This window comes from Danio rerio, chromosome 13, assembly GCF_052040795.2.
Source record: "Danio rerio strain M-AB ecotype USA chromosome 13, GRCz13ab, whole genome shotgun sequence".
Taxonomy (NCBI): domain Eukaryota; kingdom Metazoa; phylum Chordata; class Actinopteri; order Cypriniformes; family Danionidae; genus Danio; species Danio rerio.
In genome coordinates this window covers 24,932,593-24,945,819 of record NC_141033.1, presented here as the reverse complement: position 1 = coordinate 24,945,819, position 13,227 = coordinate 24,932,593, and the positions used below count along the sequence as shown (strand labels likewise).

The following is a 13,227-nucleotide window of genomic DNA, read 5'->3' as shown; positions in this document are numbered from 1 at the left end:
GTCCCCAGACGCGCATGGCACGCGCGCGCACACCGAGTCTCTGTTACTGCACCGAGTCGCCGCGCCCTCAGCCCTTGGAGCGACCCCTCGTTCCTACAGGCCTGGGTGTCTCTAGGACAGGCGTCCAGTCTTGTTATCGTTTCAACAGACACTTCCAACACGGGCTGGGGGGCTGTGCGTTGCGGGCATGCGGCTGCGGACCTGTGGACGGTACCCAGTTGCATTTGCATATGGCCTGGAGCTGTTGGCAGTGTTCCTCGCTTTCCACCGTTTTTTTCCGGTGCTGGAGCGGCAACACGTGCTGGTCAGGACGGACAGTACGGCGGCGGCGGCGTATATCAGCCGTGTGGGGGGTATGCGCTCTCGCCGCATGTCTCAGCTCGCCCGCCGTCTGCTCCTCTGGAGTCATCCGCGGCTGAAATCGCTGCACGCCATTCATATTCAGGCAAGCTCAACCGTGCAGCCGATGCGCTCTCACGGCAGCCTTACGTCCTGGAGAATGGAGACTCCACCCCGAGTCTGTTCAGCTGATATGGGCGCGATTCGGGGAGGCCCAGATCGATCTGTTGCTTTCCCCGAGATCGCTCATTGCCAGTTGTTCTTTCCCTGACCGAGTGCTCTCGGCACGGATGCACTGGCTTACAGCTGGCCTCGGGGCATGCGCAAATACGCGTTTCCCCCAGTGAGCCTGCTCGCGCAGTTACTGTGCAAGGTCAGGGAGGACAAGGAACAGGTTGCTGGTTGCGCCCCTCTGGCTCAACCGGACCTGGATGTCAGAGCTCTCCCTCGCGATCCCTCCCCCTGGCAGTCCCTTCGAGAGAGCACCTACTCTCTCAGGGACAGGGCACCATCTGGAACCCTCGCCGATCTTTGGAGCGCGAGGAAGACTTAGGTAACCTCCGATTGCGGTGGCTAATACTGTCACTCGGGCTAGAGCCCCCTCCACGAGCGCGCCTATGCCCTGAAGTGGAGTCTATTCACTGAATGGTGTGTCTCTCGCAGAGAAGACCCCCGTAATTTGCCAGATCAGCGTTGTGCTTTCTTTACGCCGAGAGAAGCTGGAGAGCAGGCTGTTGCCCTCCACACTCAAGGTTACGTGGCTGCCATCTCCGCTCTCATGACGCGGTGGCTGGCAGCACCGTGGGAACGCATAACCTCATCATCCGGTTCCTCAGGGGCGCTAAGCGAATTAATCCACCCCGCCCCCTCTCATGCCCTATTAGGATCTCGCCCTCGCTACACAAGCCGCGTCAGATCCTTTCGATCCTCGACTCAGTATCTTTCTGTCCCTGAAGACAGCTCTGCTGGTCGCGTTGATATCGATTAGAGGGTCGGGGACCCGGAGGCATTTTTCGGTCAGTGACTCGTGCCTGTAATTGGGCTGGCTTACTCTCACGTCCTGAGACCCCGCCCGCGATATGTGCCCAAGGTTCCTACCACTCCGTTTTAATACTAGGTAGTGAGCCTGCAAGCGCTGCCCTCGGAGGAGGCAGACCCAGCCCTTCTTTATTGTCCAGTTCATGTTTTGCGTATTATCCGGACCGCACTCAGAGTTTAGATCATCTGAGCAGCTCTTCGTCTGTTATGGCGGTCGGCAGCTGGGAAGTGCCATACCGAAATAAGCTCCCACTAGTTTGTGGATGCCTTCTTCACTATCAGAGCCGAGGTGAGCTGCGTCCCCCGAGAGCGCGTGCGCACTCCACTTGTGCGGCGCCTCTCTAACAGACATCTGTAGAGCTGCGGGCTGGGTGACACCCAACACATATACAAGGTTTTACAATCTGCGAGTGGAGCCGGTTTCCTCAAGGGTATTAGGTAACCCTTGGTGATTGAGGAAACAATTCGGTAGGGTGTTGAAACACGCTTGCTGCGCCATTCTCCCTAACACGGAGGTACGTGCGCCTTTTTATCTGTCAGTAAAGTTCCCCGTCAGGTGAGCCCTGCAGATTCCTCCGTGGCCCCCAGCACTGACTCAGCGGAGGAGTCACTTGCTGGCCCACTACGTTGTAGGTCTGCCCGCTGGTCAGCCCGCGTTTTGGGTATAGGTGCCTGCTATGCGTGATCCCCACTAGGCGATCCCATATGCTCATTCCACCACGGTTAAGTTCCCCCCCCCCTGGGCGGACCCGTGTCTTCCCTCTACGCTAACCACTCTTTGCTATGCGTACTCCCCTTTTTAGGGCTAGTCCATATGTAAATTCTGCCATCTATCCCCCCTTGGGTAACGGATGGCCTCCGCAGCGTCCTCCCTATCGGGATTGCACGCTTCCCAACGTACTGTCGTGTTTTCCTAGAATTATCTAGATGCTCACGACTTCCCAAAAAATATATCTAAATCCGTAAGACTTCTGTTGAAGTAGGATAAATTAGGGCCAGGGACACGTTGGAGGACCGCGCCTCCCATGATGTGGGTGCGTCACGCTTGCTTGACAATCCCCTCATCGGGGGCGTTGGTAAGGTGCAGACATTATGGCGCTTTCCATAGTTCTCCCATTTCGTGGATTTTCACAAAGATCAAATCCACTTAATAGCACTGAAGTTCCCCAACCGAAGGGGAACGTTCGAGGTTACAGAAGTAACCCTTCGTTCCCCGAGGAGGGGAACGGAAGTGCTATACTCCGTCGCCATAATGACTGTCCCTTAGCTGTTTGAAAGTCTCTTCAGCTTAAAAGGATGGCGTTTGCTCGCTCCAGGTGTGCTTATATGCTGGGTTAATTGGCTATGAAGCACACCTGTGCAAGCTTACGCTGCCAATTCATTGCTTTCATTGGCCCGTTCAATACTCTTTCAGACAAGCGGCTTCTGATCCGAATCCTCCCATTTTGTGGATTTTCACAAAGATCAAATCCACTTAACAGAACTGAAGTTCCCCTCCTCGGGGAACGAAGGGTTACTTCTGTAACCTTGAACGTTCCTCATATCATGTTTTCATTTTATTGTTAAAATAGTAAAACTACATAGCCAGGGTGATGTGAATGATGTAATAGCCTACACTGTTTCCTATGAAGATTTACCCGATGTGTCCTCGGGAGTTTGTTTTCCATATCAAACTTGCGAAGTCTGAACTTAAAGAAAAGGGTGCAAGAAAAGCCCCAATCAGATTTTCAGATGTCTCAGTTTTCCCCCATCCACAGTGACACAGCATTTTAAAATGTAAATGGTCTCTTCAGCATTTCCAAAACGCTTTGTTTTCAGGGCTCAAAACTCAGAGGAAGTGTGGGCGGAAGGTGTAACCATAGCAAAACTTAACCTAAAAAACTGTAAACCTGTTTTATTACAAATTAATTTAGGTAAATAACTGATAAAACTAAAACTGAAGCAGAGCAATTATGATGTTTTTATGTTGCGTGGCCAAAAATAAAATATTAATTTTAGAAATAAGGTTATTAATAACACATCACGTTAATACTATGCTTATCATACTATGATACTATATCATCTGTTGAATAAAACAGAAGATGTACTGCATTTTAAATCACAATTGCAATCTTAATATTGGTCATTTAGTCATTTTCTAAAATGATTTAGCCCTAAACTAACCTTATATACAATTTTATGTTAGATATAGCCAGAGGCTCCCATACCTTTCTCACAGTACGGCTCACCATCCTCCATATGGAAGAGGCTGTTTCCAAAAGGCTTTCCACAGGCCGCACACACAAAGCATGTGGTGTGCCAGGTCTGCCGCAGTGCATGCATCACTTCCTGTTGAGCAGATGTTGAGCAGATCCAATCATCAGTAACTGTGAAATGTGTTTACATTTGTGTGTGTGTGTGTGTGAGGTGATGTTTATAGGTCTCTGACGTACTCCCATGATCTTGGTGCTGCAGCGGGCACAGGTAGGTGCGAAGAACTCTTCATAGCAGTTCTCACAGTAAACATTATTCTGCTCCTCCACAAAACTGACATCAGCCAGAGATGTGTGGCAGTAATGGCAGTTGAACTCCTCTGGATGCCAGGAACGACCCAATGCCACCAGGAATGGTCCCCTGGGAAGTCAAAAACACACTTGTAAAAGATTTAAGTTTTTAGAAGCACTAAAGTTATTGATATTTCCCATCATATATTCAATTATGTACCTTAATTAACATTTGTTAATGAATTACTGATTTAAAAAAAAATTAAATGAACATATTGTTGGTCTTGCTCAGTCATATTTCACAACTAACGATGAGCTGGTTTTACTAAACGTAATATTAGCGTAATAGCATAAAATGCATAAAAGCCCAGTTGGGCTGACAATACTGTAAATGCACCACATAAACAACATGTGCAGCAGCTCATTTCATTATATTGTTTCTCATTGGAGAAACTTTAAACATGACTTATGATCAAAGCAGTTTTGTAAACCTTTTTGACACAATTTCCATTATATAAGCCACTACAGAAAAACAAAAATACTTGACTGACAAAATTTTCCTCAATTTTTCTTTGCTTTGTTTAATTGTAACATAATAAATCTCAAGCTTTTGCTTTAACACATTTTTTACATTTTGAAAGTTGCTTTATTATATTATAGTTGCCGTTTCTGTGTGGAGTTTGCATATTCTCCTCGTGTTCGCGTGGGTTTCCTCCGGGTGCTCCGGTTTCCCCCACAGTCCAAAGACATGCGGTACAGGTGAATTGGGTAGGCTAAATTGTCCGTAGTGTATGTGTGTAAATGAGTGTGTATGGGTGTTTCCCAGTGCAGCTGGAAGGGCATCCGCTGCGTAAAATATATGCTGGATAAGTTGGTGGTTCATTCCGGTGTGGTAACCCCAGATTGATAAAAGGACTAAGCCAAAAAGAAAATGAATGAATGAATTACATTATTTATTTTAGTTGTTCATTAATTATTAAGGCTTGAAAAAATTATTTTAAAAAGTTTTATAATTTTATTTTAAATGAATAAATAAATAAATATTGTTAATTTAACCATTAACTAAGATAAAACTACTTGTTTAAAAGGTGCAGTAGGTGATTGTTGAAACAATTTTTGTTGTGCTGATCGAAAGTCTCTTCACATTTCAATAGTAATAATTAAAGTGAATGACCTAAATGTATTTATATGTATTTTTATATTTCAGGTAAGGCATGAAACATTTGTTCATTCAACTCAAATTTATCAGGCCGATAATTCCTATAATTCTGATAACTAGCCCAAACTTTCTGTCAACAAATGTAGATTTGTACATCTGTGCCCCCCTGTTCAGGCAGATACCTCATTTGCACACTAGAAAGTGACAGCAGTAAAAAAAATAAAATAAATAAAAAAAATAAACGCTGAATTGAAACTTTATAAAATCCTGAATCAATATTGGAGTTACTTTTGCATGCTGGAGGTAGGAGGACCATGGCTGAAGTATTTCTTTTAAACAGGCAATGTTCAGTTTTAAAACTATTTTAGTCATGCAAAGTTGATGTTGACTTTTTTGTTTTACGAATGGGTTATATGCACGGAAGAGTTGTTTAGCCACTGAAATCTTCCGGCAAAAGATTGATGTGACTGATTTCAATTTCATAAAGAATTTTTTACAGCATTGATAATGTAGATTTTTTTTTATTTAATATCAAAACATAAGTATAACGCTCTATTCTGTCTAGCCTGCTTTACAGAGCTGAAGTTGTTTTTATATTTACATTGGGGTATTTTTGAAAAATGACAACCTGTGACGGGCTCCCTATATTGTTTACCATGACACTCTGAATACTCAGTCTGAAATAGCATGTAAGTATGGCTTAGTCATAAGTGTAATTCCTTCACACCGCCGGCCCAACACTAAGCATACAGTAGTGGCTTTAGGATAAAGCGAGTGAGAGAATGAGACTAGCAATCCTTGCATGCAGGAAATATTGCTTATTATGACAAGATCTGCTTGCTACAAAACAGAAAACGTGCTAGATATAATACAGTTTTTTTCAGTAAAAAAGTTGCTTTAATTTAAGAACAAAAAAAAAAAGAAACTAATACTAGCAAAGTGAAAAATGAAGTCTTATGATTGTAAATACCTGATGATATTGTTGCAGGTAGCACACAGAGGTGTCCTGTTGCTGGCTGCAAACCGCTCCGCCCTTTGAGCAACTCCACGAGCCACCGGTGGGAAGGGGGCAGGGTTGAAGGGAGGAGGGGCGGGGTTAAATGCAGGACTTGGTGCTGCAGGAACCGGGTTAGAGATAATAGATGGTGGTGGTGGAGCCGCCTGGGGAAGAGGCTGCACTTTGATATTCGTGTTGGGGGTGGGTTTGCTGGGGTCAAATTTCTGAGCAAAGTTATCATCAGTAACCCAGGGAGGCCTGTTGGAAGACGATGCTGGAGCTGCTGGAGGAGCAGGTGGAGGTGGGGCAGGCTTGTGCACCATTGGAGAAGCTGGTGCTAAAAGAGGTCCATGAATTAGCACTGAATGTATAGACCCATGCACATGAGTTTTACACCATACAATGTGGAATGGTTACCTGGACCAGCTGGGTAGGAAGCAGGCATAATGGTGGCTGTGCTGACCACTTTGGGTGGTGGTGGACCTACAGGGATCTGGATGGAGCTGTGCTGCATGGGTGGAGGCTGCTGCATAAGTGGAGGTTGCTGCATGGGTGGAGGTTGGTGCATGGGTGGATGCTGGTGCATTGGTGGAGGCTGCTGCATGAGTGGAGGCTGCTGCATGAGTGGAGGCTGCTGCATGAGCGGAGGCTGCTGCATAGGCGGAGGCTGGCTGTAAGAACTACAGAAAAACAGAACAGAGACTCTGTGACATTTCAGTTCAGAGAAGATTCTCCTGCATCTTACACTTTCATCCAATTTGTTTATACAGAACATAATTTTTCCCTTTCCATGGTAATATTTTCATATTAACATAATGGTTCCCAACCTAGAGTAACTCCTAGAGCAACAGTACACATTATGAATGTCTTGCTTATTTAAACTATTCATTTAAATACCTTATGCTGGTGATCCACAGGGCAACTTTATGAGCAATGTTGCAGGGAAACTTTGGGTAAAGATGCCATAAATGAGCAAGGTCAAAAAACAGATAACCTTTCATGTGTTGAGCTCATAGGTTTTAAAATTAATTAATGTTGTGTTACACTGTAAAAATAATTCTGTAAAAACTCTGTATAATTCCATAAAATAAGAGTTTTTGTTTCATGTCATTTTAATATCAGTGAATCAAAAATTTGTCCATCTGTTCTTGCAAATTAACTTTTCATGTTAACTATGTTATTGTTATTTTATGAAAAGTCATACATATTCACAAACATAACCCATCAATGTTAATATTTTTGTCAGTGAGATTATTTTATATGATTGAATTATTATTATTTGTAATAATTCTAAAGTATTTTTGGATAAATTTTTATGGGATTTAGAGCGAGGATGCATGAAACGTATTTAAATTTGACAAAAACATGTGTTTACAGCTTTTTTCAGGAAGAGCCCTACGTTTTTTTCAGGATATTGAACAGAATTCCTCAAAAACATACCTTACATACGATACACTCATGAACAAAATCTTAAGACCCGGGGAAACATTTCAAGTATCCACAATTTGCACTGGTGTATCGTAACCAGTTTGTAAGTACTGCTTTGAAATTGCAAATGAAGACAAAGGTGCAACACATAAAAAACAGAGAATAGGCAATTAAATGAAAATTGTATTAAAACAGACTCAAATCAGCTGATCAAAAGTATAGGACCAGATGCTTAAAAAGTTTAATTCTTTACAAAACTGGCTTTGCTTTAGTTTTCCTTCAGCCTGTAACACTCTCAAGATCTCTAGATGGCAAAGGCAAAAAGGCTTTCTCGTTTTGAACGTGGCAGGATTGTTGAGCTGCTCAAGCAAGGGCTTTTACAACGAATCATTGCTGCCGAAGTTGGATGCAGTAACACAGTCATTTTAAATTTCTTAAAAGATCCTAAGCGTTATGGGACAAAAAAGTCAAGTGGTAGATCCAAAAAAAATTCCCCTGCACTGAGCCGGAGGATGTCCGAGAAGACAGAGGCATATCCTCAACCCAAATTAAGGCCCTTACTGATGCTGACTGCAGCCCAATAACCATGAGACAACATTGTCGAGAGAAGGGCTCAAAGAACAAAAATGTCTTCAAAGGCCACGTCTTCGCCCACACCACAAACTTGCCCATTTGAAATTTACAAGGGAGCACCAAACATGGGACATTGAAAAGTGGAGGAAAGTTTTGTTCTCTGACAAAAACAACTTTAACCTGGACAGTCCTGATGGCTTCCAACACTACTGGCACAACATGGAGATTCCACAGGAGATGTTTTTTAGACGGCACAGCGTGGAGGCTTCATCATGATCTGCGGTGCGTTTTCCTTCAATGGTAAAATTAATCTTCAGGTTGTGCAGAGGTGACAAACTGCTGCTGGTTATGTAGACATGTTGCAGCAGACATCCCTCTTGACTGAGGGCCCTCGTCTGTGCTGTAATGACTGGATCTTTCAACAAGACAACACTGCAATTCACAACGCCTGCCTGACAAAACGCTTATCCTGCATGCTTTCCTGATTTAAATCCCATTGAGAACATTTGGGGGTGGATGGCAAAGGAAGTTTGAAAAATGGCCAAAAAAAAAGTCAGTTCCAGACCGTGGGTGACCTTCCTGAAGCCATCTTGACCACATAGAGCAAAATTACCACCAGCCTTCTGGAAACACTTGTATCAAGCATGCCGAAATGAGTGTTTGAAGTGATCAACAAGAAGGGAGGAACTTCACACTACTGAGTCACTTTTGACAATTTGAGTTTTATTATCGCGGTTTTTTTATACCTTTGATCAGCCGATTTGAGCCTATTTGAATTTAAATGCCTTAATAAATTGCCTATTTTCAGTTTTTTGGCTTTTGCACCAGCATCTTCTTTAGCTATTTTAAAGTAGTTCTTACAATTAGATTATGATCTACATATGTAAAATGTGAATAACTGTAATGTTTTCCCCGATCTTAAGATTTTGTTCTGGAGTGTACATACCTTACTGACCCCAAACTTTTTAATTGTAGTGTTTATTTATATAGTTGCTAAAGGTAACATATCTCTAATATAGAAGCATAAAAAACCATTCACAAATATTGAGCAGTTAAAAAGATGACAAAAGCTGCAAGTGTAAACATATTATTGTTTGAGAAGAAAGCTTGACCATACCTTGAGATGGAGGTTTTGTACTGGGAAGTGTAGCCCATAGAGGTCTGCAAGCTGTAGCTATAGTATACAGCAACAAAGACAAAAACAGTGAACAGTCAAAACTACCAATCATATAATAAACCCGAGAGGCCACGTGCACTCATAGTTGTACAGCTGTGAAACTGAACCCAAAATATAAACAGGATCAGGTACTTTTGTTTTACATATCAAATACTTATAAATTAAATAGGAATGACCCTTTAAAGAACTTGTAAGACGTGAATTCAGCACAGTAGCTATGGCGATATATACAACACAAACAAATCATCCAACCAGCTGAACACATACAGTACAAACACAAACAAAACAAATAAGCATGAACTTTCAGAGCAAAAAAAACAACAATATAAAAACACAATAACATATTATATTTCAGTGAATAGTAAAAGAGAACACAATAAAACACACAATATATGCATGTCACATTGAAATTTCCTGACAGAAAGAACCTGACCATATTGGCTTAATATTATCCAGGTCATTTAGTCTGAAGTAGGTCAGCTAAATCTGAATTCACAGTTAATATGACTATGGCTTCTATTAATTACTGGAGACTTCTGTGATTATTTGACAGAGTTTAGATCAGCTGAAACTATGAAGTTCACTTTAGTCTGCATGCAGCAATCTAATCTAATGAACAGCTTGCTCAGATAATCAATGTAGACATGCAAAGAGAAGACAGTCTCTGTCTTAAAAACAATAAACATTTGTTGACATGGGTTTCAATACCCAGATATGGAAACTCACACTTAGGGTGGAAATATTGGACGTGTAACTAGATATAAGGGCTGAAAGGTGAAAAATGTCCTAAGGACCAAACCAATAAAAGTGTAATATATAGTGTTTTTATTCTTTACATTATAGGATGTCATGTTTATTTATTCATATTGTATATGTCTGATGACATATTAAAAGACCCTATGGATAGCAGTGCAGGCCTGTACTTTACTGTGCACCAAATTCACTTTTAAATCTTGTCTTTGACCTATAAAAGATACCATTACATTACTAGAAACAAATCTAGAAACAGCTAGAAAATCAATTTTTTTATTACCATCACATATTAAACATATGAATTTGTACTGACTGGGAATCGATGTAAGAGACTTGTTTAGGCATGTTTAGGGGTGCGACTACAGTAGAAGTACTGATGTAGCACCTATTTATTTTAAGGAAGAATAAAAAACTGAAAACTAAATTAATGCTCAAACCTCAGAGGAAACGTATTAAATTACTTCACCTTAGGTTTCAGAAACACCTGCAACTTACTGTTATTGTCAATGTAACATTATACAATATAAGTTCTTGTTGTGAAGTTGAGCTCAAAAAAGTCTTCAATGAAACCTTGGAAGATTTTTATTTGGATCAAGTCCTGTTTTGAACAATGTCATTGTTTTTCCCACTTTAAAGTAGCAGTTGAAAACAAACAAGTAACCTGCCAAATGATTCATGAATTAAATTAAATGTGAGTTTCTTGCTTCCTTTGGGGGAAGATTATTATTATAATAAGTAACATCAAAGGAAGTGGCAGCTGCCACCAACCTGATTTTACCAAGTAGGATATGTTCCTGCACTCTCAGAAATAAAGATATGTGAGCTGTCACTGGGGTGGTACCTTTGCAAAAGGTACACATTTGTACTTAAGGGGCCATATTAGTACTTTAAAAATATATAATAGTACCTGCAAATTTTAAGAGGAACACTTTTGTACTTTTTAGGTACTAATATATACCTTTGAGGTATTAATATTGATCTTTTAGGTACAAATTTGTACATTTTGAAAAGGTACCACCCCGGTGACAGATCGTGTACCTTTATTTTTGAGAGTGTGGATCAACATCTTGATCCTGGAACAACATTCCAATCATCCAATCAGAATTAAGGGATACATTTACCATTTAAGATTAGGCTTATACGGTTAGGTTTATGCACTTCAACATAATTGTTATCCAACTATTATTCTAATCTGATTCTGGTAAAAATTTACAGATATGGTTGTGTTTCGAGATATAAATTACATTTTCAAACAAAAATTCCAGGATCAACATAGATGCTAATCCAGGATCACATTGTAGTTTACAAAATCATGACGTGCCAGCAGCTGCATCAAGAAACCTGGTTCAAATAAAGAAAATTATATTAGAAAATTAAAGGCAACAATTGCTATATTAATAACAAGACTCACTGGTGGATTGGCTTTGTTTGAGTCTCCAGAATCAACAGAGGCTCTCTGTTTTAACATAGTTTACAATGTTAGGCTAAAATCTAAAAGTAATAGTTAATTTTCTAAAACATCTCTAATGTTTCCCAAATATAAGTAACTTATCATTGAAATAACTAAAGCTAACTATATTGTTTTGCTACATCCAAACAAATGACCATAACCCCACACAAACCAACAACGACAATAAATAGTAACAACAGGAAACATAAATACAGACAAACAATATCTGGAAAAATCAAGGCTGCATTAATTTGACCAAAACCACAATAAAACAGGGACATTGAAAAACAAATCAACTTTTTAAAAATGTTTTTAATATTTAAATATCTCAAATGATCCTTCAGAAATCACTATAATATGCTGACATGCAGTTCTTATTATAAAAAAACATATTTTTGCTAAATATTTTTGTGCAAGTAGATTATTTTTCAATATGCATCTGTGACTCAAACAACATTTTTACAACTTTTGTTAACATTGCCACCTTTATTGTCATTTTTTGTCAATTGAATGCATCCTTGGTGAATACAAAACACATATATTTTTTAAATTCACTTTTGAAAAGTTATATATGCCGTTAACAAATACATACCAAAGAGGGAAAAGTAAAGCAAGCCAAAACTGCAAATGCAATGCATGCAACATTACCTGGGGACAGTGGTTTGCTCGGGAATCAGCTCCACTTCAGGCTCAGGTGCCTGATTGGCTATCAGCGGCTCGGAAAGGAGCTGATTGGGCAAAGCAGCGATAGTAGGCGGGCAGACAGGTGCAATGCTGGTAGAAACTGGAGCATGCTCAGCAGCAGAACTAGATACAATGTTAGGTAGCGGTAAAATCAAAAATGGAAGTCAGGCTGAAGACATAAATACAGACAGTAGCCATGTATGTAGATATGCCTTTAAAGTATTGTCATAAGCAGCTGCTTCGTTTTCATGCATAGACTACATTCTGAGCACAATGCAAGGATGTCCATCAAGAGGGACAGAAAATGTCTTCTCATTGAAGGATTATAGAAATTGTAACATTAATGACTGTGAACTACTGATTTAATACGGGTCATTAATTGAGCTGTATTTTACTTTGTATGCAATATATCTACGAGCGAGAGTGCTGTTCTACAATCAATCACATGCTTGATCAGGGGAAATGAACTGCAGATGGCAGGACCCCATTTTACAGTGACGCAGGCTACGGTACATGGGTTATGTAAACCCTCTTAGTCTGCCCATAAAACACAATTCAGTGGTTAGAGAGCAGCAGATTAGTGTTAAATAATACTCCTCCCTGTGATACAAGCAAAGAAAAGTGCATTATTCACAGAGAGACGTTGCTTGAATCAGTTGGCATCCCCAGTAAAATCAAACACAATCACATGATTAAGTTATATTGGTGTTGGAGCCGCCCAGGCAGAAGAGAGAAGATGAGAGAGAGGCAGGCATCCAGCAGCAGCAGGCCTGGTGGTGGTGGACTGATGGCTGACCCCCTTCAAACTGACCATCTCACTCGCTTTCAACATATGTAAATATTCCCCACAGAGAAGCATGAGGTACGATCTTAAATAAAGACAGCATTAAAAGCTGAAGTGTGTGACTTTTTTTTTTTCATTTAATTGAAATGATCAAGGGAAACTAAGTATTAATATATTTTGCTGTCATTTTGTGTGGGTTGGTGCCATTAGTCTAGTGGACAGTGCGTTGACATGTAGCACCCTGTGCTTTAGGCATCCCAAGTTTGAGTCCTGGTTTGTGGACCTTTACCAAATCCATTCCCCCTTACCCTCTCTCTAACTTTGCTTCCTGTCAACCGAGTTTTCTTTCATAATAAAGAAGA

The 13,227-nt window shown here is 40.9% G+C and overlaps 1 protein-coding gene across 20 annotated transcripts in view; it reads right to left on the bottom strand.

Annotated features, from left to right (window-relative positions):
• ldb3a (LIM domain binding 3a) overlaps window positions 1-13,227 on the bottom strand; it is an 86,394-nt gene that overhangs the window by 7,588 nt on the left and 65,579 nt on the right. For 10 of the 20 annotated variants that reach the window (XM_087278586.1, XM_087278583.1, XM_087278587.1 and 7 more), the window contains 6 exon segments: window positions 12,046-12,204; window positions 9,135-9,191; window positions 6,434-6,696; window positions 5,990-6,353; window positions 3,810-3,990; window positions 3,585-3,705 (listed from right to left, as the gene is read on the bottom strand). In XM_087278586.1, the coding sequence (XP_087134712.1) occupies window positions 3,585-3,705; window positions 3,810-3,990; window positions 5,990-6,353; window positions 6,434-6,696; window positions 9,135-9,191; window positions 12,046-12,204 (1,145 nt within the window). 20 annotated transcript variants of the gene reach the window in all.